This window comes from Panicum virgatum, chromosome 9K (genome assembly GCF_016808335.1).
Source record: "Panicum virgatum strain AP13 chromosome 9K, P.virgatum_v5, whole genome shotgun sequence".
Classification (NCBI taxonomy): domain Eukaryota; kingdom Viridiplantae; phylum Streptophyta; class Magnoliopsida; order Poales; family Poaceae; genus Panicum; species Panicum virgatum.
The window spans coordinates 1,457,363-1,482,815 of record NC_053144.1 but is presented as its reverse complement, the minus strand read 5'-3'; the positions used below and the strand labels follow the sequence as shown (position 1 = coordinate 1,482,815).

The 25,453-nt window shown below is 50.1% G+C and overlaps 3 protein-coding genes across 5 annotated transcripts; 2 read left to right on the top strand and 1 right to left on the bottom strand.

Annotated features, from left to right (window-relative positions):
• Window positions 1-8,169: 8,169 nt before the first annotated feature.
• On the top strand, window positions 8,170-13,133 carry LOC120649168. Of its 3 annotated transcripts, XR_005665188.1 has the most exons (11): window positions 8,204-8,651; window positions 8,789-8,909; window positions 8,996-9,093; window positions 9,381-9,789; window positions 9,896-9,996; window positions 10,076-10,142; window positions 10,400-10,627; window positions 11,083-11,523; window positions 11,753-11,825; window positions 12,141-12,780; window positions 12,897-13,133. XR_005665188.1 is itself a non-coding variant. In XM_039925879.1 (10 exons), exons 1-10 carry the CDS (start codon window positions 8,281-8,283, stop codon window positions 12,389-12,391), a joined length of 2,148 nt encoding a protein of 715 aa, XP_039781813.1. In that variant the 5' UTR covers window positions 8,170-8,280; the 3' UTR covers window positions 12,392-12,901. The 3 variants fall into 3 exon arrangements, 2 of the variants coding, with proteins under 2 accessions (XP_039781813.1, XP_039781812.1); XM_039925879.1 differs by having other exon boundaries at window positions 8,170-8,651; window positions 9,008-9,093; window positions 12,141-12,901; XM_039925878.1 differs by having other exon boundaries at window positions 8,234-8,651; window positions 12,141-13,120.
• Window positions 13,134-13,984: 851 nt separating this feature from the next.
• LOC120649167 (G-type lectin S-receptor-like serine/threonine-protein kinase At1g34300) lies at window positions 13,985-17,220 on the bottom strand. The gene has a single exon (XM_039925877.1). It carries the CDS (start codon window positions 16,886-16,888, stop codon window positions 14,333-14,335), a length of 2,556 nt encoding a protein of 851 aa, XP_039781811.1. The 5' UTR covers window positions 16,889-17,220; the 3' UTR covers window positions 13,985-14,332.
• A 6,335-nt stretch (window positions 17,221-23,555) lies between these two features.
• LOC120649166 (G-type lectin S-receptor-like serine/threonine-protein kinase At1g34300) lies at window positions 23,556-25,149 on the top strand. Its single transcript, XM_039925876.1, has one exon. It carries the CDS (start codon window positions 23,646-23,648, stop codon window positions 24,909-24,911), a length of 1,266 nt encoding a protein of 421 aa, XP_039781810.1. The 5' UTR covers window positions 23,556-23,645; the 3' UTR covers window positions 24,912-25,149.
• Window positions 25,150-25,453: the final 304 nt, after the last annotated feature.

Genomic DNA, 25,453 nt, shown 5'->3' with positions numbered 1-25,453 from the left:
TTGTTTTGGTGAATGAAATCATTTATAGATGTGCCGTGAACGAAATGTATTTAAATCATTTATAGACCATCTAGTAATGTAGTATATTTATTTATTGGTACTGTTGATGTTAATGTATTTTTGTAGAAACTATATCGAAATTAGATAAGTTTGTCTTAGGACAGTAATTTGGGGGTGGTGAGATGATTGGTATAGTATATTATTGCACTACAGATCACGTTCTGTACTCACTGAAGAAAAAAAATATCACACCGAGTTATTTTGGTAGAAAGTAATTTGAGGAACAAACTAGAAAATACTTCAAAACAAAGGGCACGACAAGAAAATCAAGCAAAATGATAGATGTGGATTCAGTAATTCTATATCATGGAAAGAACATTATATTTTGATCTCTGCATTGTATATATCTAACTTAATTTGGAAGTAGTATTTTATATTTTCCTGATTATATCTTACCATTTTTTTGATCGGTTGATCGTGTGTACTATATCTCTCTCTAAACTGTATAATGCGCTTTCCATTTGTGTTTATCTCTCTAAATCTCCTTCCATGGATATATTTTATTTTAGTTCGTGTAGCCATGTATTTACTTCCCATGTTGATCTCTAGATCACGTATAAAAAAAACACTACTAAAAAAGAGCTCTAGGCACCGGTTGAAAAGAGCCTTAGGTACCGGTTCTATAACCGGTACCCGAAAGCCGAGACCAATGGAGTCTGCCTTTGGCATCGGGTAAATCACCCGGTGACTATGACCTTTTTTAGTACCGGTTGGAATATCAACCGGCTCTCCCCCGTTCCCCGCATCCTCTCTCTATTCCCCTGGCATGCTCCACTAGTGGTACCAGCGATTCATTCGAAAGAATCAAACACAGAATATTGAATTGACGAACACACAATACTCATAGATTCCACAAATTATTCAAAAAATTGTTCACAAGATAGATGCAATCCATACAACATGCATCTCTATTTCAGAAATCAGAAAAGTAAGGAAAAAAAAATCTCCCACGATGGCAGCGGCGGCGGCCAGCTGCCCATGCGTCTGCACCCCACGGCCGGCTCCCGCGGCTGCGGCCCTCGCGCCGCACCCCACGGCCGGCTCCCGGCTAGCTTCTGCGCCCTCCGGGGACATTCCGTATAAGGGCTACCTGCACAGACAAGAACCAAGAACAAGATTAGCTTCCAAGAACAAGAAGAAGAGGCTGCAAGAGAATCTTGCAGGCGATGCAGCGATCGAGTGGAAGAACCAATGCAAGAACTAACCGAGAGGTCGATGGGTCTCACCGGATCGATCGATGTGCGGAGCGGGTTCTTGCAGCCTCGAGCTCCTGCAGCTGTGCGGCCCTCGCGCTCCACCACGGCGGCGGTGGTGGCGGCGGCGGCCGGCTCCTGCTGCCGTGCGGCCCTCGCGCTCCACCACGGCGGCGCCGGCCTGCTCCCGTAGTGGCAGCGGCGGCGAGGCCGCGCTCCACCCCGCGCGCGTGCCGCGCTCCGCCCCGCGCCTGCTGTGCGTGCCTCTGCGCCGCCCGCGAGGCGAGAAACGATAAGGTAGAGAGAGATGAGAGGTAGAGAAATGAGAGGTAGAGAGATAGGAGTAGATGAGAAGAGCCCGTATGGTTTAAAAATATCGAGAAGGAAGGGGCCTACCTTGTTTTTGGTACCGGTGCATTCATTCACCCGGTGGCAATGACAGCAAAATGGGCACCGGGCGATGTCATAAACCGGTACCTTTGTCGCCTTCTTCATTTAGTACCGGTTTGTGGCACGACCCGGTGCCCATGTTGAAGCATTGGAACCGGGTCATGCCACGACCCGGTACCCAATGTCTAGTGCCGAGCTGGTACAGGTCATGTGTACCGGCTGCTGTTGCAGCCGGTGCTGATGCCTCACATTAGCACCGGTTGAAACAACAATTGGTATTTTTGGCTGGGATCTTTGGCCTGTTTTCTAGTAGTGAAAATACCCCAATGCAATTCGTGCAGCAAGTCAGCAATTCTTTCGCTGTACACGCGTACGACCCAACTCCAGATCGATGTCGCGCATGAGGTGCTACGACGCCATGGTGCACATGATGGCCACTATAGTGTTGTTCGTTCTGCTCTTTGCGTCGACAGCGCAATGTAAGTCTACGATCATCATCGTCTTGTGTGTGTTAACGAAGATAGAGAGTTTGGATCTTCCGGTGTGTCTCTTGCCGAAGTTTGTTTTACAAACCCTAGCTAGTTTTTTTTTTTTTGTTGCGGGTAACCCTAGCTAGGTTTCGTTCAAAACGAAACTGAATATAGAGTAATTATATTTTTACAAACCCTAGCAAGGTTAGTTTAATTTTACGGCCCAAGGATCATACAAAATTTGACATGTGTGACTTATTTCTTCGTACGTTCTCGTCTCTCTATATCTATGCTGCGCCCTGTGATCTTCATTCGTGTCGTTGCCCTTGTGATTTATCTGTGGCTTAGACAACCGAGGGCGGCAATGGAATGACTATATATACCTCCCTTTTTCAGACAAGAATAACACCATTTAAGTTGGTTAAAATTATTCATCTTGTAGCCGTTTTTTGAAACAAGGGCATCCCTATACAACTACGACAAGCTGCTAATATCAGTATGATTACAAGTATCACCGCCACTAGCAACACAACCTACTAGTAGTCACTAAAATTTCCTAGGTGAACTAATCCTAGTCCTAGTGAACATAAAAAATGATGGGACATGTCAAAAGACATGCCTGTGGCTTTATGACTCTCAAACCATGCATATATAATAACATCTATGGTTTGTGTGAAAATCAGCCTTAAAATAATATATATGACAGTTTCATGCTTGCAATTGTATGTTAAATATTTGCTGATGATTGTAAGATATTGCATCAAGCCGTTATCAGTTGCAAGAGGCTGACTTCACCAACAAAAGTGATAATGCTACGGTTGCCAACTTCACAGCATCACATGAGAACAAGATCGTGCTGATATTTTGCCACAAGACAAAGTGTGGTACTACTTGGGAAGACTGCTACTGCTGCATAAATAAGAAGCCAGAAGAGTTGTGTTATGACACAATGAATGAGTGCAGGAGCAACTGCCCCATTTGCGATCCAAAGTGCCCCCCACAGTAGTTTGTGTCCAACAAAACGGCAATGGAGACGGATCGGCTGGAGAGAGTCAATAATAGTAAGCAACAATGCTAGCTACACTACAAAAAATAAAAGGTTTGTTATTTTAAGGTCACTGGTACTGGTCAGAACAACAATGTTCTGATGATATGGAATTATTGAATTGATAGACATCTCTCATCGAATTTGCTGGTTTCATTATTAATTGCTCAGCTCAGTCTTCTATCTGTGGTTTTATTGCTTGATTTTTTTCATGCCCTGTTCTATTTTGAATTATTTTCTGGTTGCTCAATGTCGCACTTTATTTTCTTGTGGAGAACTAAAAATCTCGAGATAACTCAGTGTCATACTTTTTCTTGAGTGATTCCTGGGTACTTTGATTTACTATATACTTTATAAGCGTTTACAAGATCCGCTACTCCAGCCATCCGTCTTTAATTTGTCACCAGATGATAAACGAACCGTGCTAGGAAGACTGAACCACGGTTTTTGCACGCTTCAGTTCATTGGTATCTTGGTTTTTAAAACTACAACATTGAAGCAAGCCCATTATTGTCAAAACTAAAAGGGGGTAAGAAGTCTAGTTTCTACCTTCCATGGTCCATCTGATGAGACCATGATGACCTGGTGGGGTCTTCCTGGGATGGCAAGTGGCAACTAGTCCTAGCTTCCCCTTTGGTCTTTGCATGCAGCCAGCCTCTAAATGCAACCTGCTGCCATGTTGTTCCAAAGTTTGATGTTTTAGTTTCAGGGAAAGCAGTGCAGCAAGCGCCCCGGCACTTGGTGCAGTCATCCACGAGCCTTTCCCCTCACAGAAAAACCATAATTGCATCCTGCTTCCATGTGAGAATCCTGCTATATTCATGCATGTGGCGCCTGCAGTGCAGAGCTTCCCTCCAGATCGAGCAGGATGAGCTTGCTTGTTTGGAAACATATCAGGTGCAAACCAATTTTTCCGTGCAAACTATGAAAATTTCAATATGGACTATCAGATCAACATACAAGGGGAGGGCGCGCAGAGAGGTGGGAGAGGGAATTTACAAAAGTGTGATTACACAATCCAAGGACGGGTCCAGATTGTAAAATTACCCAATCCCCTATACCCCTTAGATGTTAATCCAATGACTCAGATTGAAGTTTCTATAGTTTGCATGAAGAAGTTGGTTTCCACATGATGCTTGTTTGTTCAGAGGTGACCATTATTATCCCAACATCCTAAATGTTGTTTTGGGGTCAGCAACAAAAACACGCGGCGAAGCAACTGGGGTATTCACCCATTTTATCGGAGAACTCAGACTAATGACAATAGATAATTAGATACCGATAAGCACATTGATGACGATGAATTAACAAATCACAAACAGACGAACTGTTTGCTTATCCATCGCTCAGCGCTGTCAGAGAACCAATTCATGTCACAATCAACCGTACTTTAGCAGCTCATCAACTTGATCATGGAGTCATGTCTTCTTCGGCGAAGACGTGGTCGACGCACCTGGCGAGGAACCTCGGCGACAGGCAGGAGCTGCAGGACGGTGACGAGGAGCTGGAGGCCGAAGGCGGTGGCGGTGAGGGCGTCCGCTCTCCCGCCGGTGCCTGCTCCGGACATGGTGACCTCCTGCTGACCGCAAGGCGTGCGTGGCTGCTGCGGCGACGAAGGCGGCGAAGATGTTCCGCGTGCTGGCCCCGGCGCTATCAGCAAGGGATAATGGGGAGGGCGCGGCGGCAACTCTTCCACGGTGTGGCCGGCTGCGGCGCTACGGCAAGCCCCCCGTCGCCGAGGATCCTCGGAACGTACCTCCGCTCCTCGCCGCGGGCATTCTCGCCGCGTCCCTGTGCTCGTCGCCGCCGGGGATCGTCGCTGCGATTTCCGGAGCGCGCGAGCCCGACGATGACGGAAGCGAAGCCCGCCAGGTAGGAAGGAGAGCATAGTTTTAAATCTCCGGCTATAGCTGTTTTTGGCTCATCAAGTTATGACAAATATCTCGCTGTATCCCGCTATAGCCCGCTATATTCTCGTTTAGCTTCCGCTATAACTATTTTAGAGGTCATCCGCTATATACCCTTAGCCGGAGATTTAAAACTTGAAGGAGAGTCGATAGTGGAGACTCGTCGTTGTCGGTGCTTGCCGGCGAGTGTTCCACGTCCACCCGCTCGAAGCTTGCCTGATGTCTGGCGGCCTCAAGGTCGAGCAATGCGCTGCGCTCTCCCTCCGCCACCGCCACGGAGCCCAGAGGAAGCACTTCTCCGGCGCCCGTCCTCTCTCCTCCTGAGCGCGGACAGTCCCCGGCATCCCTCAGCTCCGCGCAGCCGGGGCTCTTCAACACATCTTCCACTTCCAGGCGCGCCGCACGGCCGCGGCACCGCTTGCGGCAACAAAACCACCACGCCACAAGTATCCCGGCGACGGCCAGGAGGGACAACCCGACGCCTAATCCTACTTTGAACCCATCGTAGTCGTGGGCGGAATGTTTCACCGCCATCGCGGGCGTGGACGCGCGGTGCTCGTCGGCGTGGCGGTACTCGTTGTCGTAGTAACTCTTTTTTCAACGGCTCTCGTAGTATTGAGGAGGGAATGGCCAGGGGTCCTTGTATAACTGGTATAACTTCGGAAACATGGATAATCTATTTATCTATAAAATTCATTATATCCAAATTATAGCTTTAATATTTAAAAAAATTAAAATTTTGATATAATAGATTCAACATCTTTTACAAACTATTTTAATATTTTTGACATAACAGATTCAACATTTATCAAACCTATATCAATAACTTTTTGAGCGACACCTCCTCATCTCCGGCGCCAGCGCAGGCCCGCGTGGAGTGGCGGTGGGGGCATAGGAGGGAGCGCGAGTGAGAGGGTGAGAGTTAGAGTTTGAGTGTGTTAATCTAGCAGAGTAGATGATTGCACAAATCTCAAACACCTGGGAAAGAAAAAAATATTTCGGAAAATATATAGGAATGGTGAGGGGGGAGGTGGGGCCTTGGGAAGGAGAAGAAGCCTAGAAGGGTGGGAACTGGGAAGGAAGCAGGGCCGGCCCTGACTTTTTGGTGGCCTGGTGCGAAAAAAATAATAGAGGCCCTCATTAACCATAAAAAATATAAAAAATCAAACTGGCAATCGGCATGACAAGCAGGTGACGAATCGGCGATCTGTATACAGCGGCGATGTCTCGCGAGGAAGTCAAGGAGGCACTAAAGCGTGTAGTTGGGCAGATGTTGGAGAAGTTGCCGATTGGTCTTCCCATCTATCAGGTCAGCGCGCGGCTTTATTCCTCTAACTTGAGAGAGATGTCATGCCTAACAATACAGGTTACAAAATTTATGAAGGGATCATGGGCCTGTTAGGATACATAGGGATAATAGTTATCTCTCACCTTTTAGCTCCAAATTATCTCACATGTTTAGATGCATGAGGAATAATTTTGAGCAAAGTAGATTATCCCTTCAAAAATCCTTAGCCCTTCCGAGATGTGATAATGAGGCTAATTTTGTATGGACCCCACAAAAAATGTGAGTATGCGCACACACACAGACATGGAAATGAGAGAGAGGGTGCGCATTAGCCAAAGGATCCAAACAACCTATCTTGTGCTAATTCTTAGCCTACTAATTTAAGACTAAACATTAGCTCTCAAAATTAGCCCTAGACTAATGTTCCAAACATAGTCCATGTCAAATACTTAGATGATTCGAATTTCTTTCAACACCTAAATGAGCTAGCTTATAAGCACCGGTGTTATTTATGACTTAACATGTCTCTTAACATAGCAATTTTTGGAGGCCTCTAATTTTTTGAGGCCCGATGCGGTCGCACCGTCCGCACCCCCTCGGGGCCGGCCCCGGAAGGAAGGGCCGGTGAGATGACTGGACCGAGCTCCTGGACGTGAGAGGATTTGGGGCCGCCGAGCCTGCAATTCATGGAACTGGCCCGTTCATCTCTTTCAGTCCAGTCTCCTCTCCTCTATGTTGGGGGCAACGAGAGAGGCCGAGGAGTCCTCGTTGTTGGCATTGGGTCTTCGGGGAGTTCCCCGGAGGTTGATTCCGGCCTTGAAAATATCTTCTATCGGTAGGTTTCGATGGTTGGGTGACAAATACGTTTGAAAGATAATTGGTATCTTCCGGGACCTGCGAAGAATCAAGGAGCTCACCTTCGGGAGGCCGAAGGTGATGATGGATCACCCGGAAGCACAAGCCCAGAGATCAAGACCTGCGAAGAATCAAGGAGCTCACTTTTGGGAGGCCGAAGGTTACGATGGATCACCCAGAAGCACAAGCCCAGGGATCAAGACCTGCGAAGCATCGGGGAGATATCTTTCGAATGGCCGAAGGTGACGAATGATCACTCAGAAGCACAAGTTTGAAGACCAGAACTTGTGAAGTACCTCAGCACCCGAAGGATATTGGGGACAGAATGCAACATAGACGAAGGGCATGCGTGTAAAACATGAATACGTGAGAAGGTCGAATTTGTGCACCTCTCACCTTGTAATTTTACCCTAAAACTGTTTGTAAGTGAGCTGTAAATGAGTTGGAAGGGAATAATTTGGGGAAATCTGACCGAGAGCTAGGGGTATAAATAACCCCCTCGCTCCACAGTATAAAGGGTTGAATGTTTTGATGATTTGCTAGAAAATTAAGAGCCTACTTTTATTGCTACTTTTATATTATTCATACTCCATGTTTAGACATTAACAAACGAAATCCCAACACTCGTCGTCGGGGATTTTTGGCACGGGAGGCGCAGCACGGGCCACGTCGGCCCGCTAGTCGCCCACCACAAAGAGAAGCCAGCAGCTTACACTGACGTCCCGACCCCACAGCAGATTCATTTCACCACAAGGCATCTGACACGCGCCACGGGTGGCTGCGCTGCCTCTTGGCCCTCCCGCCACACATCGCCCGCTCGCCTCTCACCGTCGCAACAGAAACGATCCCTCGTCGCCGTCGTCCAGCACCACCCACCGCCATGTGGGACCAAACGTGCTGGTCCCACGAGGCAGAGACTCCCGACTTCCTTCGAAACAGCGAGAGCGAGAGCTGCCGCAACGGCTCAGTCCCACCCACCCGCGTCTCCTCCTTCCTCGGCACGGCTCCCCACTCCCCCCAGTACACTCTCGCCCCCAGTGGTCAGGTACTCAGGTCACCGTGCGCATGAGCGATGAGAGCTCTCGCCTCGCCCGCCGCCTCCATCCTTAACCCCGGCGCGAGCCCCAACCCTCGCGCGCCTCTCCGCTCGGCGGCGGCGCCGCTCCCGCGGGGCCCGTGCCCTGGCCGCTCCGTCGCCGCCGCGGCCGCCGCCGCCACCGGGGATCACTGGGGCGCCGACCACCACCACGTCTGCGGCCGCGCGACCTCGCCGGAGGCCGGGGCCCGCGCGGCGCACGGCGTCAAGTGCGACGTCGACGTGGTGTCGTGGCGGGAGCGGCGGGTGCTCGCGTCCGTGCCCGTGGCCGCCGACGTCGACACCCTGTGGCAGGTCATCACCGACTACGAGCGCCTCGCCGACTTCATCCCCAACCTCGTCCAGAGGTCCGCGTTTTCTCGTGCATCTCGTCTCAGTTTGTCACCTGTGCATTGTGATTCTGATTGCACAATAATGGTGATGGCTCGTTTGGTGGTGTCTGATTGGAGAATTTTTTTTTGGGTGATTTTGTTCGTGATTGCAGCGTGAGGATTCCGTGCCCGCACGAAGGGCGGATATGGCTGGAGCAGAGGGGACTGCAGCGGGCACTCTACTGGCACATCGAGGCGCGCGTCGTGTTGGATCTCCAGGAAGTCCCTGATTCCGTACGTGCTTTGATCTGGCCATGAGCCACCTGCCAGCATGTGTCGTTCCTCACTTCTTGTCGTGTTGTTCCTCACTTCATTAACAGTTCTTCTTTCAGGTTAATGGACGAGAACTCCATTTCTCGATGGTAGATGGTGACTTCAAGAAGTTTGAAGGAAAATGGTCCATCAGATCGGGTCCAAGGTACTCATCTTAAGATTATTATTTCTTTCTGATGATAATTGGGACACGATGTCAGTTAATAAAGGTATAAATAGATGTATGTTATTTGCTGCCTTATTTATGTTTTTTCTTCATTTGCTGAACGTCCAGCTTAATTGCATCCATTATCTTATCTTTGCATCCCCTTGTTGTCCCAGAGCGAAAAACATTTCCCCCTTCATTTCATGGATCCTTAGGTCTGCAACTTCTAGTGAACAGAAAAGGATATTATGTCTAATATGACCTATATTGCTTTGGTTTTCTGTCAGGTCCTCTAGTGCAGTTTTGCTGTATGAAGTTAACGTGATACCAAGATTTAACTTCCCGGCAATATTTCTTGAGAGGATTATAAGGTCGGATCTTCCTGTAAATCTTCGAGCCTTGGCATCTAGAGCTGAAAAGATTTATTTAGAAAATCAAAGATGTGGTTCGAGAAAATTTTCTGCCATGGATTCAAAGCCATCATCTACTTCTTCTCAGCTTAAGTTCCATAGTACAGCAATTGAGACTACTTCTAGTAAGTTCAAAGAAGCACCTCCCACTGCTGGTGTTAGTAGTGTGCTTCCTTCACCTTCTTCTGAGTTGATTAGCAAATGGGGTGTATATGGAAACGCTTGCAGAATTGATAGGCCTTGTGTGGTAGATGAGATCCATCTTCGAAGATTTGATGGTCTCTTGGTAATTTACTACGCTTGCATTATTACTAAATGGATTCTTAACCATCAAGGAAAAATCATTAAATGTTTTTGCTTCTCATGTGAATTGCAATATGGTCGTCATGAAGGAACATGAGGGGGCTCACAGGTGTGTTTTTGCTAGTATCACTGTGAAAGCACCAGTTCGAGAGGTATGGAATGTTCTCACGGCATATGAGAATTTACCTGAGTAAGTAGTTCTATCTTTGTAGAATATCTGGAGTTCACAGTTTTTAATACAAGTATGTCTAACGAAGGCTATTTGATAGATTCGTACCAAACCTGGCTATCAGTAGGATTGTCCTTCGTGATAATAACAAGGTCCGCCTAATGCAGGTAGGATATGTGGTTATCTCTCTTGTCATGGTTAACTGATTTTACTAGATCATATAAGCATGCCTGGGTTACGTTGTCGATTGTTTTTACTACAGCATATAAAGTTCTCCTGTGATACACATTTTTTTAATTATTTCCAGCTTAGGTTTGCACTATTATTTTCACTGTGTGTAGCTGAAAGAAAGTTATGTAATTCAGTCTGGTAGTCTTTGTGATTTTCTTTTGCAAGCATTTAACTTTTGAAATTCTTTTTCTAGGAGGGTTGCAAAGGCCTACTGTATATGGTCCTTCATGCCCGTGTTGTCATGGATCTTCGTGAAAAACTTGAGCAAGAGATCAGCTTTGAACAAGTTGAGGGTGATTTCTACTCATTCAAAGGGAAATGGCGCTTCGAACAACTTGGAGACCATCACACCCTGTTGAAGTACATGGTTGAGACTAAGATGCATAAGGACACCTTTCTCTCTGAGTCCATCCTTGAAGAGGTAGAACTACATAGGCACTTTGTAGCTTGTCACTTGTTATAAAGAGTATCTTAAATGATAACTAGATTAGGTCTTTATGTGCCCCCTATCTTCTGATAACTAGATATTCCCAAAAAAAAAATCTTTTGATAACTAGATTAGGTCTTTATGTGCCCCCCTATCTTCTGTTTTGGTTATTACTGATTACATGCAAACATTATGTTCTACTTCTCTATACTACTGCATATTTGCATGATGATAACATAGCAGGATAGCTAGGAAATTTTAAAAAAAGGTCGTTATCATGATTTCTGATACTTTTTTTAATTCTTGTTGACAATAGTCTGTCTCAACTTTTCCATGTTCTCCTTTTAATTAATTGTATACGCAGTGCCTTCATGGTTATTTCAACTGAACTTTTGTGATGTTTAATGAGATAACAAAGAAAATTTTCTGCTTTCTTCATTCTATTCCAGGTCATATATGAGGATCTTCCATCAAACTTGTGTGCAATACGTGATTATATTGAAAAGGCTGGAGCTGAAGGTAGCAACTCCATTACTCATTCTGATGCACCAACACACTCAGATATTGTTCCTGCGCAAAGCAGGCAATTAGAGCAAGAATCTGCATCTTGCTCCTTCAGTTCCACGAAACAGAGACCAAAAGTTCCTGGCTTGCAAAAGGACATTCAAGTCCTCAAATCTGAGCTTGAGAATTTCATTGCAAGCTACGGTCAGGATGGTTTCATGCCTAAGAGAAAGCATCTTCGTTCTCATGGAAGGGTGGATATTGAGAAGGCAATAACACGAATGGGTGGGTTCAGGAAGATTGCCAGCATAATGAACCTTTCCCTTTCCTACAAAAATCGAAAACCAAGAGGTTATTGGGATAATCTGGAGAACTTGCAAGAAGAGGTGATACTGAATATCGTTAGATCCCTCCTCTGCTTGCTAAATATCCATCGTAGTACTAGACTACAGGCATAACAAATTTTTTGCTTCGAATTGTTTTGTACCATGTGCTGCAAACACACAGAGTTAAAACCTGCCCCTCTTAGTGTGAATGACCATTAGCATCTGTTCCATTGATTTTTTTAATTGTTGTATTCAATTTCTGACGTTAGCGTATGATCACTATCTACAGATCAGCCGGTTCCAGAAGAGTTGGGGGATGGATCCTTCTTATATGCCAAGTAGGAAATCTTTTGAGAGAGCAGGTACTTGATTACTTATATCTGCACTCTAAATCAATTACTAAGTTTAGTTCAGTACTGACTGTCTTCTAAAATTGGATATCTGTAGCCCTGTCACTGTGTTATTTTTAACACAATTTCAGCATGCTAGTTCTGCTTATTATTCTAAGGTTATTCAATTTAGCACAAATGCATTTAGATGTACACCATCATTACTCGAAATTCGAAAATGGACGATTGTTTCATGTTATCAGCTTAGATGTGCAAGTTACAATTGGTGTGGTGGTGTTTCCTTATCTGGCTTTTCAAATTATTTCATTTTTTTGTGATTGTTGGTAGGTCGATACGACATTGCTCGGGCATTGGAAAAATGGGGTGGGGTGCAGGAGGTTTCGCGCCTTCTTTCTCTTGAACTAAGACGCCCTAGAATGCGAGCTGACTCAGATGATGAGAGGCAGTCTGAATCACAAGCTGGCAGTGGTATGACAAAGAAGCACGGAATCAAACCTGATAAAGCCAACATGTCCCCAGATGCACAGAAATGGCTCCTGAAGCTGAAGGATTTGGATGTGAACTGGGTGGAATACTAGATTAATAAGCTTCGAAAACGAAATGATGTGGCACTATCAACTCAATTCTTTTTTGGCGTTGGAGGCGCTCTGGAAGCAGTCCGTCAAAGACGCTGTAAATTATGTACAGAAAATTTGCAATGCTCAGGCCAACCCTGAATTAACCCATGCTGAAGCTACCAACGGGCAACGGTTTTCATTTGTCATCTGTTATGACTCTTGGTCCTCTACTACTACTACTACTGCGTATCTAGAAGTTTGACAAAACAGCTTTGTTGCAGTCAAATTGAAGCGTGGATTTGGCCACTAAGCACAAATGGGGTGTTGATTTCGTATACCTGTTCAAAGCTGTTTTGAGTAAGCTCCGCCTTTCAAAGGTGGTCAACCATTGGATTAAATCGTGTTCGCAGGTTGGTCGACTTCTTGTTACTGATCATGTCAGTTGACTTGGCCCTTTTGTTTTGACACTGAAAGAGAATGTTACTGCCCACTAGTTTCAATCAGCGTGGTTACATTAGTCTTTCAGGTGTAGTTGCATTCGGTGTTCCCTGCTTCATGGCGAGAAAGGTAAGGAGCTGATGAGGACGTTCGTCAACAAGGGGACATGATGGTTTGCTTTAATGTGGCAAATTATGCTTAGATGTTTGGCTATTCAGTGAGGCTAGATTATTTGAATTTAAAAGAATTTATTTTTTCTTATGATCATTGACTTGGATATAGCCTGAAGAAAGGGAAATTGGATCAAAAAAATTGGAAGAAAAAAGGTCCCACCGGGATTCGAACCCAAGTCGGCAGATTCAAAGTCTAGAGTGCTAACCACTACACGATGGAACCGTTTCCGTCTCCGAGATTGCGGATTAAATATAAGTAGGTCTCCCCGAGAATTCCTGGCCTTGGCTATACCTATAGCCGAACTGTTCAGACGAACATGGATTCATGGACTTGCGTGGTGACGAGTCCCCATCCTGGCTCGGAAGAAAGAGTGACGAAGCTGCGATGAAGACCCCTGTTGGTTTCGGCAGCATTTTTCAGAGCTCGTGCGCGAGGAACGGGCCTGCAACACACACTGAGGGCGACGATTTCGAAATTTATTCGCTCCAATCAGACCGCAGTCCTGAAGAACGTTCGTTGCGGCGGATGTAACCACAAGTCCTTAACGACGACTTCCTCTTCATCCAAACTTCTGAACTGAAAGCTCGTACAGGCAGAGTCCGCCCTAGGCAGCTGCGATGTGCCGTGCCCTCATAAATCTTGGGGGAAGAACTAAACATAAAAAGGACCCCCCACGAGCCTTAATCACATGTCTAATTGCAGGGATGGCGCAAGGACAAGATGGCTGGCATCTTCCTTCCGAGATTTGGATGCAACTTGATGGGGATGACTTTTCAACCCCCCCCCCCCCCCAAAAAAAAAAAACTTGATGGGGGATGTGATCATGGGGCCCAAGCATTGAACCGCATAAAAAGCTGACGGAGATGTTTGTTGCAAGATCCTGCTCATGCTCCAAGAAGACTTGACCTGCAACAGTATGCTGTTGTGACAACCTAAGCCTAGCAGATCAGCATCGAGAGCTGCTCCGAACCTTCCTAAATAGACGGAACTCGCCGGATGAAATTCAGAAGTTCAGGCGTGACCCTGCATCTATTTCTGAAGAAACGAAATTGCCGTCCATGCTGCCTACAATAATATATCGCCTCATCTCGATTATTTGTACAAATTACAGTGCCCAATATCAAGTTCCATCCAATCTTGCTACAAATTACATATGCAGTATGGCCAAAACAAGATCAGCCAGATCTTAGAGGAAGTTCAGCAAATCAATTCCCTAACCGCTGTATAATCTGTACATTTTTCTCTTCCTTCCAATGGAGCACGGAAGCAAGAATTTGTGCATGCTTCAGCGCCCCCACTCTGCAGGGGGAGATGATGATCTGACATGGATGAACGATGATTAACCGCACCTCACATGGTCATGTACGGCTGCGGCGACAGCAGCTGCCGCGACACCCTCTCGCGGTTCCTGGCCGACGTCGAGCGGCCCAGCGCCATCTCCTGCTCCAAGTTGGGCGAGGTGGTCGGCGCGACCGGGGCCGACGAGGCGATAGTGGAGACCATGCTCGTGCTGCCGGTGCCGGTGGTGCCCGTGGTGGTGCTCACGAAACTGTCCGACGACTTGGGCGGCGGCGGCCTCTCGATGTCCATGATCCCTTCCAGCATCTGCACCACCTTGCCCATGGACGGGCGCTGCGCCGGCTGCTCCTGGATGCACCAGAAGCTCACCTGCAGCGCGCGCTCCACCTGGTCCATGTCGACGTCTTCCCCCGGGAGCTTCGTGTCGATGATGCCCAAGAGGTTGCCCCTCTCGTACTCCTCGTACGCCCACACGGAGAACTTCTTCCGGCCGGTCTCCTCCGAGACGTCGAAGTTGCGGTGGCCGCTGACGATCTCCAGCAGGACCATGCCGTAGCTGTAGACGTCGGACTTTGCCGTGATGGGCAGGTTGGCGAGCCACTCGGGCGCCAGGTACCCCCTGGTGCCGCGCACGCTGGTGAGCGTGCGGTGGCGGTGCTCCTTGGGGTTGACGAGCTTGGCGAGCCCGAAGTCGGAGACCTTGGCGTTGAACTGCTCGTCGAGGAGGATGTTCTCGGGCTTGATGTCGCAGTGCACGATGCAGTCGCGGCACTCCTCGTGCAGGTAGGTGATGCCACGCGCCGTGCCCACGGCCACGGCGAAGCGCGTCGGCCACGGCATCTTGCCGCCCGGCGCGTCGCCGAAGAGGAACGCGTCCAGCGAGCCGTTCTTCATGAACTCGTAGACCAGCAGGCGGTGGCGGCCCTCGGAGCAGAAGCCGATGAGGCGCACCAGGTTGAGGTGGTGCGTGCTGCTGATGGTGGCCACCTCCATCCGGAACTGCTTCTCCCCCTGCTCGATCCCCTCCAGCTGCTTCACCGCCACCACCGTCCGGTTCGCCAGCACGCCGCGGTACACGGCGCCGAACCCCCCCGCGCCCAGCTTCTCCTTGAACCCCTTGGTCGACCGCTGCAGCTCGCGGTAGGAGAACTGCACCGGCGCGCCCGACGCGTACTCCAGCAGCGCGTACTGCGCCGACGCCGGCCCGTACTTGGGGCTGTGCCGGCACAGGAACCACCACAGCGCCCACTCGCAGAGCACCACCCCGGACACGGCGCCCAGCACCGCCACCGCGACGACCCAGCCGCGGACGCCGGAGCCGCCGCGCGGCGACGGTGCCGAGGCGCCCGGCGCCGGGTTGGCCACCCCGGGGAAGCAGACCTTGACGAAGGACGTGCTCGGCAGCGCGGCCGACTGGTAGGCGCTCACGAAGTTGGAGACCTTGAGGAAGCAGAGGCCCGAGCCGTCGGAGAGCGCGGTGGACGCCACGCAGGAGCCGCCCGAGAGGCAGTTGAGGCGGCAGGCGGTGATCCCGACGAAGAACTGCTCGGTGGTGATCTCCGGCGGGTAGGTGAGGAACTGCGTGTTGTCGAGCTGGAGCATGGTGGAGTTGCCGGGGCAGTTCTGGAGGTCCACCGTGCGCGTGCACCCCTCGCGGGGGTTGGAGGGGTTGGTCTGCTGGAAGTTGCGCGACGGGCACCCGCACACCGGCGACGTGCCGTTGTAGCTGCACACGCCCATGTTGCCGCAGTAGCCGAACACCTGGCACTGGTCCGCCACCGCCGACCACTGCTCCGTCGCCGTGTTGCTGCCGCGCCCGGCGCTGTAGGCGCGGAAGTTGCCGTCTGCGTCCAGCCGCACGAACCGCATCATGTCGCCGCTCTCGCCGTAGTTGCTGCTGTACGCCACCACGACGGGGGACGCCAGCTGCCCGTCCGTCAGCGACACGATGCCGTTGGTCTGCATCGTCAGCGTCGGCGAGCTCAGCGTCCTGTTCGCCGTGAAGGTGGTGTTGTAGCCCTTGTTGAAGTAGGTGACGGTGTTGCCGCCGCTGGTCCACCGGAGCGTCAGGTTGCCGGAGCCCGTGTCCACGGAGAAGACGTAGCGGCCCGAGGTGAGGTTCATCCCCGAGGTGAAGTTCTGCGACATGACCACCGTGTCCGTGGGGTGGTCGAACGACTGCCACAGGGTGGTCGTCGAGTTCTTGAGCACCAGGTTGCCGCTCTCCTGGACGGCCGCGGCGGTCACGCCCTGGCCGCCGGTGTTGGACGACCAGAGGACGCCCCCAGATCCGTTGACGAGCTGGAGGTTGCCGTTGGACGAGAGGATGAGCGAGCCCCCGGAGCCAACGCCCGCGCCGTTGCCCGCGGACCAGACGGGGACGCCGCCGGCGTAGGTGATGGCGGCGACGAAGAGCGACGGGGAGGTCGGGGACGGCGTGAAGGAGAGCGAGAAGGTGTTGTTGGGCGACGTCCACGACGTCGAGTTCCCCGGCGAGAGGGTCGACCCCAGCGGCATGTCCGCGCCATGGGACAGCAGCGGGAGGAGGAGCGCGACGGAGCAGCAAAGGAGAGCAAGGTCCCCGCGCTTTTGCCCCGAAGGCCGCATCTTTCCGGCGATTCGGCGCGGCTGGATCCTCCTCCACTCCCTTTCCTTTCTCGGATGGCGATTGCGGACAGAGAGATGGAGACTAGTAGAGAAGAAGCTAATCAAGGCAGCAAAACCCACCTCCCTCTGCCATGGGCCATGGCGTCTTCTCTTCTCCTCTGCAATTGGGGAGAGATGGAGCAATCCAGGCTGTGAGTCCGGTCTTGGCACGAGGGGGAAGAGGATATTTGGGAGCAGAGAGGGATGAATTTGGACTGCCCGGGCTAGTGGGACTGGAGAGAGGAAGACCGGAAGAGAAAGGGTTAGTGAGGCATTGATGAGGATTGGAAATGTCCAAGTGAGGAACGAGCAGGACTCACTCCTGGTTGTGATGAGTGAATTGTCAACTGTGCGGTGTGATCGTGCGCTTGGTCTTTAGATTAGAGGTACACGGACGTCTAGTGTCGACGGAGAGTTGCCGTGGAGGAGCTCAGACCGGGCGGCAGCTGTGGCGTCCACTCCTGGATCGAGGGCGCAAGCGGCGACGGAAAACGGGTTTCTTGGTTTACGCCACAAAACCAAGCAGGCGGACGGCGGTTGAAGACGCCAAGTCGTGGAGGCACGGGCGTCGGTCTCGGGACTGGCGGAGGCGACGGGCGTCGACGGCGTCTAGGGCCTCGCTGCGGGCGAGGAGGTAACGGGCGTCGGGCGGCGTCTAGGGCCGTCAGGAGGCCGAGGCGGGAACGACGTCTAGGGCCACGGCGTGGAGGCGGGAATCTTCCCGCGCGTAGAGTTTTGGCGGTTTTCTCAAAATCGGCCATCTACCCGAGTTTCACGGACCTTCCAAAATCGTGGAGAAGACTTCGTTCCGAATAAAGAACCTCAGCCGTCATATGAGATCGTGTACAGGGAAATTCTGCAGACCAACCGGTCTGACCGGACCCTGGCACCGGTCTGACCGGTCTAACCAACCGGTCTGACCGGTCCATGGAACCGGTCTGATCGGTCTCCGCGGGTATAAATACTACTTCACTTGTATTAGGTTTGGAGTGGCTGGGTATTCTGTTCGTGGGTCGTTCTGTTCCTCCCAGGCCGCCGCCTCTGTGTCTCCCTCCCTGTTCCTCTCTTTAGAGAGGATTTTATTATGGATTTGTGAGACTTTGTATTGTATTTCATTGGGAAAGGAGGCACAATCCTCCTTATGCCCTCTGGGCTTTTGAATCAATTCAATCTCGTCCCTCTTGTGCTCTTTTGTGATGGATTTTCGTTTCGTTTTTGGTGCACATGATCGCGACGGTTCGTAGATCTCTTTGTAGTGATTCCCGTACCCCTAGCCTCGTGCCAAACCCTCTGAAATCATGAGTTCCTACGAATTGAAGTTTTTTAGTTCTTGAGAAAACCCCAATCCTTCTTTATCTTCCCTTAAATCCTCAAGTTTCTTTGATCTTTTGGGAAAGATCTCTTGGGGATATGTTCGCATGTTAGTTGCGGAGGTGTCCTCCAAGTTTCGCTGGATTTGGACTTCGTTTGCTTGATATTCTTCTTTTGAAGTCTTGTTCACGGGCTTTTCTGGGTGCCACCGGTCAGACCGGACGCACGGGTTTTTCTGGATGCCACCGGTCAGACCGGACGGTAAGACCGGTCAGACCGGTCAAGACCTGTTCTCAGGCTGCCACGACCGGTCAGACCGATTCGTTGCACCGGTCAGACCGGTCCAGGCAGACAGTTCTGCGATTTGTCTCGTTTTGCTTTTGCGATGCTTTTGCGAAGTTATCTAGGGTGTGCTGCTGTGAGATAGCTAGTCCATAGCTATTCTCTCATACCTTAGATTGAGGGTTTACGGTGATTTTTAGAATATAGACCGACAGATCGATTTCGTAAGAAATTTTGATCGGCTCCCATTCAACCCCCTCTTGTCGCCGGTTTGGGTCACTCACCAAGCGTCTAGAGCGATAGTGACAGTGACGCACATTTGCCAGGCTCCTCGAAGAAACTTGCGCAGAAACAACGAAGAAAAGAAATTTATTGCTGGGTCAAAATGTCAAATCAAACCTCCCAATTCTTGTAGTAGCAGTAGGCAGCTTTGACAGAAGATTAGACCATGCTTTTACACCGGGGCCAATATCAACAGTTCAAAATGGTGGCGCAAACTGGTGAACAATCGTTCGGGGTTGACTGTTCTAGACTTCTAGAGTTCCAGTTATGTTTCGACCAAGAACAGAACAGATGATGTTTCAAGAAAAAAAAAGAACAGAAGGGGAAAACATCAGGGACGTCATGGATTTTTCGATTTTTTCTCTGATCAGTTCAGGGGCATCAAGTCTAGATCAGGCTCTACACAGCATTACGGTAGCTGCACGGTACGTATTTTACAGACGAGACAACGACGGCACCGCACCGCTGGAGTCGGTCAGTCAGTCTCTGGGATGGCTCAATCAGGGGCCATCCAAGGCACTACCGACGGCTGTGATGAGTCTTGACCTGGTGCCGCCGTGCAGCCTGGACTGGTTTCTGTGGCGGATGGGTGGGTCAAGGTCAACATGGGCGGCTAGCCGGCTTACCCACACATGTTGATGTTCCTGCCTTCTTTTTGGTTTTTTTTTTCAGAAGAGAAGAGCTCAGCTCAGTATTCCCTTTTGTGTTTTATTGCATAGCATGAACCTTTTTAATAAGAAAGTTTTGTTAAACTTCAAGAGTATTATATTGAATTGATAAAATGTCATACCCCTGATCCCGCATAGCGGGATGCACACAGCCAACCAAAGTGATGCATACCATGATGAACTTGAACACAGTCTAAAAAAAAACTTGAAACACCACCGAATGCGAATTTTGCAATTGTTTTTCTCTTCCTTGGTTGACTATCTCTGTATAAATAATGGGGAGGCGGAGGGCAGGTGGGTTCACATGATACTCCAAAAAACGGCTTTTAAATAGGGGCATAAGTATTAGGATGGTCGTTGGAGAACTGTATCATGTCTGCTATGATTCTATCTTCGTTCCTCTTTGAAAATGTAGTATGTTAATAATGCTATCCATCTAAATCTACACGCCAGCAAAATATTACACAAACAATTTATCAACATACTAACTTCTATGCCAGACACAAGGAAATACCTTTTTAGACAAAAGAAGCATAACCTCAGGTAGATTTTTTCTGTCTTTTAAATAAAAAAAACTTCCAAAAGTTATAAATACTTTTATATGCATCAGTCGTTACAACATTTAAAAGGGAAAATAACGCACATGTATGCGTGATTGTACTATTTTTTTTCTGCAATTTTCAAAGGTACTGTTTGTGAAATATGTTCCATTATTTATTATTTCTCATATGATCCCTCGATGAAAGAATATATAGGTTATTTACTAGAAGCAAAAACCAAAAAGGGACAATTATATGTGGCTGTCCGCGCCGAGACAATAGACGTGTCAACGAATTCGACTTTTGGTAGGTGTTTTCTTCTTCAAAGAAATTCTATGGCATTTTGCCCATTACGACTCCAGCAACACCGACCGGTGCATCACTATCCCAACGAAACGGCGAATCATCTACTAAACAGACACAAGCTTACAGCAGATCATGAGCTGCAAGTTTGTACGGTCTACGGAGACTTTTTTTTTGAACTCGGAGACTTTTTGTATTGGTAGACGAAAAACAGGCACGGCCGAAGGGAAACAAGTCATGATCATGAACAATGTTGGAAACGGAAGAAAAGAACGCAGCGTTTGTTGCGGGAATCGGATCGGGGGATTTACTAAACTAATCTCAGACTGGGCCACAAGCGGTCCAATGATGCCGGCGGCAGTGTGTGTCTTTTCTCCTAATACGGCCCATTTACGGATTCAAAACAAAAACTGGTCCATGTGCAAAGCGTGCGGGAACAAAGAAATACTATGGCCTTTGCAATACCGACTTGTATCAGTCTTGGTCTTTGTTCGTTCAAACACTCCAATACAAGAGTCCTTAAAAAGAATTAAGACGGATACAGGCATTCTGTTTTTGTTTGGAGTAGCAGTGCAAGAAACATCCTCTTTAGTAGTATACACCATATAAATTTCAAACAATTAAAAATTCTGGTTCGAACACATTGTGTCCATATCTGATTATGATACTTCCATCCTAGGACAACTCTCTATAACCCGATCGCGGCTATCAGAAATCTGAGCTGAATGAGCGCCCATAGTCAAAACAAAACAAAATGAGCGACGAACAAATGTTGCTCACATGTCCACAGTTATTACAAGCTTGAAGACGAAATCAGCCTCCTCAACTGATCAAAACTTCATCACAGATCAAGTTCAACACTGTCAAATGCTCCAAGGACGATATCGACTAATCGTAAAATTCCGCTGAATATTCTGTTTGAATTGGTTGTTCTCCGTCTCTGTTCTGTCGATCTTGAATTGTTCCTCCCGCCTTTGGCTGTGTACCAATACCAAATGTCGAATTCGTTGACGCCTGTAAGGTGTAGGCACGGACTGTTCAATGGTACAACTGTCGTGCCCCTTCTTCGTGTAAATAGAGTAACAGGCAATCATATGATGACAAAGGATGACAACACCGTGCTGCTACCGTAATGCTGTATAGACAGACCTGGTGTCCATAGTTCTAAATAGGGAGCTATAGCCCTGCTATAGTGCTCGGAGAGGATCGCCGCAATGGGCTATAGCGGAGATTTAGCGCGAGCTATAGCGGGGATTCAGTGTAATTTTGGATTGCTATCGCTAAATTCTATAAGGGAATATATCATATGCAAATCAACATCTCCGTGCAAACTATGAAAACTTCAATTTCGATCATCAGATCAACATCCAAAGGGAGGGACGCAGAGGGGTGGGAGGGAGAAATTTGGAATTTTGCCATTGTCGAAAGTGGGCTTCGCTGTTTTGCCATCAAACAACTGGGCTTCGCCAAATTACCATTATGAAACCGTGTCGCACCGCTGCTATGCCTTTTCAATCTTTTACAATTCATTTGTTTTGTTCTTCTATTTGTTACATAAACGGACCCTTATACCCTTACCAGAAATCCTATCCTTTCTTGGTCATGAGCACCGCCGTCTCCTTTCATTCTTTCTTGCCTTTGCTGCTCGTCCCCCTTCTCTCTTCTCCTCCCATGGCCGCCGTCGCCGTCAACACGCCATAGCCCGAGCGCAACAACCCCCCCCCCCCCTCCACCATGATTGGCACGACTGCAACTGGGAACCAAATCTGCACTCAGATGTTGATCCATTGCTGTGAACACCTTTCTGTGCTTTGAAATCCTCTTGAAGAAACGACAGCATCCTGGCATCTATAACCAACAAAAATCATGGGTGTCGATTTCATCGGCAGCCAAATCGAGGGGGCGGCATGGCCGCATGGCTGCCTACCCTTGCACTGTCCCGGGAGGAGACGGTGACGGTGGAGCTTGCTCTGCTTGCTTGCCTGCCCCCGGTGCTCGGCCAAGTTCCGTTCATGGACTGGGATCTCAAGATGCCGGTGTCCTGGGACCTGGCCGACCTGGAGCACGACGCCGTGCCGGCCATCACCGCCGCAACGGCAACGGCAGCGCCTCCCGCCGCGGCGTCATCGGTATTGTGTGGCGTCAGCGCGCGGGGCGCCGAGTCGGGCGGAGTGCTTCGTCGACCTCAAGCTCGGTGGGCTGAGCGACTTCGGCGTCGCCGTGGACCAGATGAAGGAGCCGGCGGTGCCGGCGTCGGCCGGGGCGGCTGCTGCAGTGGTGCCGTCCGCGAGCCCGATGAAGCGCCCGCGCACGGGCGCCAGCGGCACCGGCGGGGCGTAGTGCCCGTCGTGCGCAGTGGACGGCTGCAAGGCCGACCTCAGCAAGTGCTACCACTGCCGACACAAGGTCTGTCGAGCTAGGAGGAGACGATTTGCTAGGAGGATCCTGGGCGCTGCCGCTCTTGACGCCGGCGAGACAGGAACCGACGGCGAGGAGATGCTTGTACAGCTTGGAAGAGGATTTCTGTTGAGAGGGTCAGGGGTAATTTAGGAAGTTTCCTTCAAAAATTGAGTGAAAAACGTAAAATGAATCATAAAAATCACGAAAAGGCATTCCGGCGGAGTGGTGTAGTTTCATAATGGCAATATGGTGAAGTCCATTTGTTTGATGGCAAAATGGCGAAACCCACTCCCGACAATGGCGAAATTCCAAATTTCTCGGTGGGAGGAAAAATTTGTAAAAGTGTGATTAACTAATCCAAGGGCGGGTCTAGATTGTAAAATTACCCAATCTCTCATGCCTCTTGGATGTTGATTCGATGACCCAAATTGAAGTTTCTATAGTTTGCACGGCCAATCTCTGCAAACTATGGAAACTTTAATTTCGGCCATCAGATCGACATCCAAAGGGAGAGGCGCAGATGGGAGAGGAAATTTGGAACCGTCTCGAGCGTACGCACTGTGATCTTCTAGAATTATATATAGGGCGCTCCTGCTAAGATACAGATTGGAGGAATTTTCTTTTGTCAGGACTTCAGAACTCATCTCGTCTCTTTTTGGTCCAACCACAACTAGAACAGTCAACCCAGGTAGCAAGACAATGGAACAGTCAGCCCTGAACAATTGTTCACTTGTGTGCTCCACCCTGAACAGTGTAATGGTCGGTCAAAGCTGCCCACGAGATTCTCAGCTGCGAATGCTACATATATCTCACCGATTGCAGAGAACAGAAGACGCCATGGCAATGGGAGAGGGAGGTGTTTTTTGCTGCCTTGAGTAGCTTTCTTCTCTTCTCTATCTCTGTCTCTGCAATAGCCCCGGGGTCGCTGAAAAGATGAGAACTTTGCAGCAACATCCCGGGGACTTTGCTCTCCTCTGCTGCGTCGTGCTCCTCCTCCCGCTGCTGTCCCATGGCGCGGACATCCCGCTGGGGTCCACCCTCTCGCCGGGCAACTCGGCGTCGTGGTCGTCACCCAACAACACCTTCTCGCTCTCCTTCACGCCGTCCCCGACCTCCCCGGCCCTCTTCGTCGCCGCCATCACCTACGCCGGGGGCGTCCCCGTCTGGTCCGCGGGCGCCGGCGCGGCCATCGACTCCAGGGGCTCGCTCCGCCTCACGTCCGACGGCGACCTCCAGCTCGTCAACGGATCCGGGGCCGTGCTCTGGTCGTCCAACACCGGCGGCCAGGGCGTCGCCGCCGCGGCCGTCCAGGAGAGCGGCAACCTCGTGCTCAAGAACTCGACGGCCATCCTCTGGCAGTCGTTCGACCACCCTACGGACACGGTGGTCGTGTCGCAGAACTTCACCACACGGATGAACCTCACCTCCGGCCCCTACATCTTCGCCATCGACGAGAATAGCGGCAACCTCACGCTCAGGTGGACCAGCGGCAGCAACACCGTCACCTACTTCAACATGGGCTACTCCACTGGGAGCAAGACGCTGAGCTCGCCGACGCTCACGATACAGACCAACGGCCTCGTGTTCCTGACCGACGATGGCCAGCCGGCGTCCCCGGCCCTGGTGGCGTACAGCAGCAACTACGGTGAGAGCGGCGACATGGTGCGGTTCCTGCGGCTCGACGCGGACGGCAACTTCCGGGCCTACAGCTCGGCGCGCGGCAGCGGCGCGGCGCCGGAGCAGTGGTCGGCGGTGTCGGACCAGTGCCGGGTGTTCGGCTACTGCGGCAACATGGGCGTGTGCAGCTACAACGGCACGTCGCCGGTGTGCGGGTGCCCGTCGCGGAACTTCGAGCTGAGCAACCCCTCCAACCCCCGCGGCGGCTGCAAGCGCAAGGTCGACCTCCAGAGCTGCCCCGGCAACTCCACCATGCTCCAGCTCGACAACACGCAGTTCCTCACCTACCCGCCGGAGGCCATCAACGAGACGTTCTTCGTCGGGATCACCGCCTGCCGGCTCAATTGTCTGTTCGTCAGCTCTTGCGTGGCGTCGACGGCGCCCTCCGATGGGTCGGGCCTCTGCTTTCTCAAGATCTCCAGCTTCGCAAGCGCCTACCAGTCGGCCGCGCTGCCGAGCACGTCCTTCGTCAAGGTGTGCTTCCCCGGGATACCCAACCCGCCACCGTCGCCGTCTCGCTGAGCTTGAAATCCTGAAGAGAGCACCGATATAAATAACGGGAGTGAACGAGCATCGATCTGCGTGTTCTAGGGCTCCCAGCACATAATTTTTCATCCGTCCATCTTTGAGATCTATGGCTCAGATTAGATATACCATTGTATTAAAATAACATTCAGGTGTTAAGGTGTCACTGACACCCTATTTTTATACACTGTCATTAATTAATAAAAAAGTAACACGCGAAATGTTTTTTTCCTCAGTTACACGCGAAATGTTACACGTAACAAACATCCTGTTCTCGGTGGATCTCAGACTGGGGTTGTCTCCTCCGGGGCTTCCTATCTATCTCGTGGAAGATAGATAGGAGTTGAAACTTCCAACCCACCAAGACCCATTTAAACTTTATCTTCTTCCTCGCCTTTTTTCCCCTACCCTTCTCTTGGATCCTTCTCCGGCTCCGGCGGCCACCAGCGACACGGATCAACGAGCCCGCGTGCGGGGGTGGCGGCGGCGCACGCGCGGCTCTACGGAGCATGGCGGAGGGGTGGGGCGCGGCGCGGTAT

Bases quoted from the DNA above. Each gene is read 5' to 3' on its own strand.
- LOC120649166 (XM_039925876.1), top strand. From the start codon at position 23,646: ATGAGAACTTTGCAGCAACATCCCGGGGACTTTGCTCTCCTCTGCTGC.
- LOC120649168 (XM_039925878.1), top strand. From the start codon at position 8,281: ATGAGAGCTCTCGCCTCGCCCGCCGCCTCCATCCTTAACCCCGGCGCG. The intron at 11,524-11,752 runs GTGATACTGAAT...CACTATCTACAG, and splicing joins TGGAGAACTTGCAAGAAGAG to ATCAGCCGGTTCCAGAAGAG. The intron at 11,826-12,140 runs GTACTTGATTAC...GATTGTTGGTAG, and splicing joins GAAATCTTTTGAGAGAGCAG to GTCGATACGACATTGCTCGG.
- LOC120649167 (XM_039925877.1), bottom strand. From the start codon at position 16,888: ATGCGGCCTTCGGGGCAAAAGCGCGGGGACCTTGCTCTCCTTTGCTGC.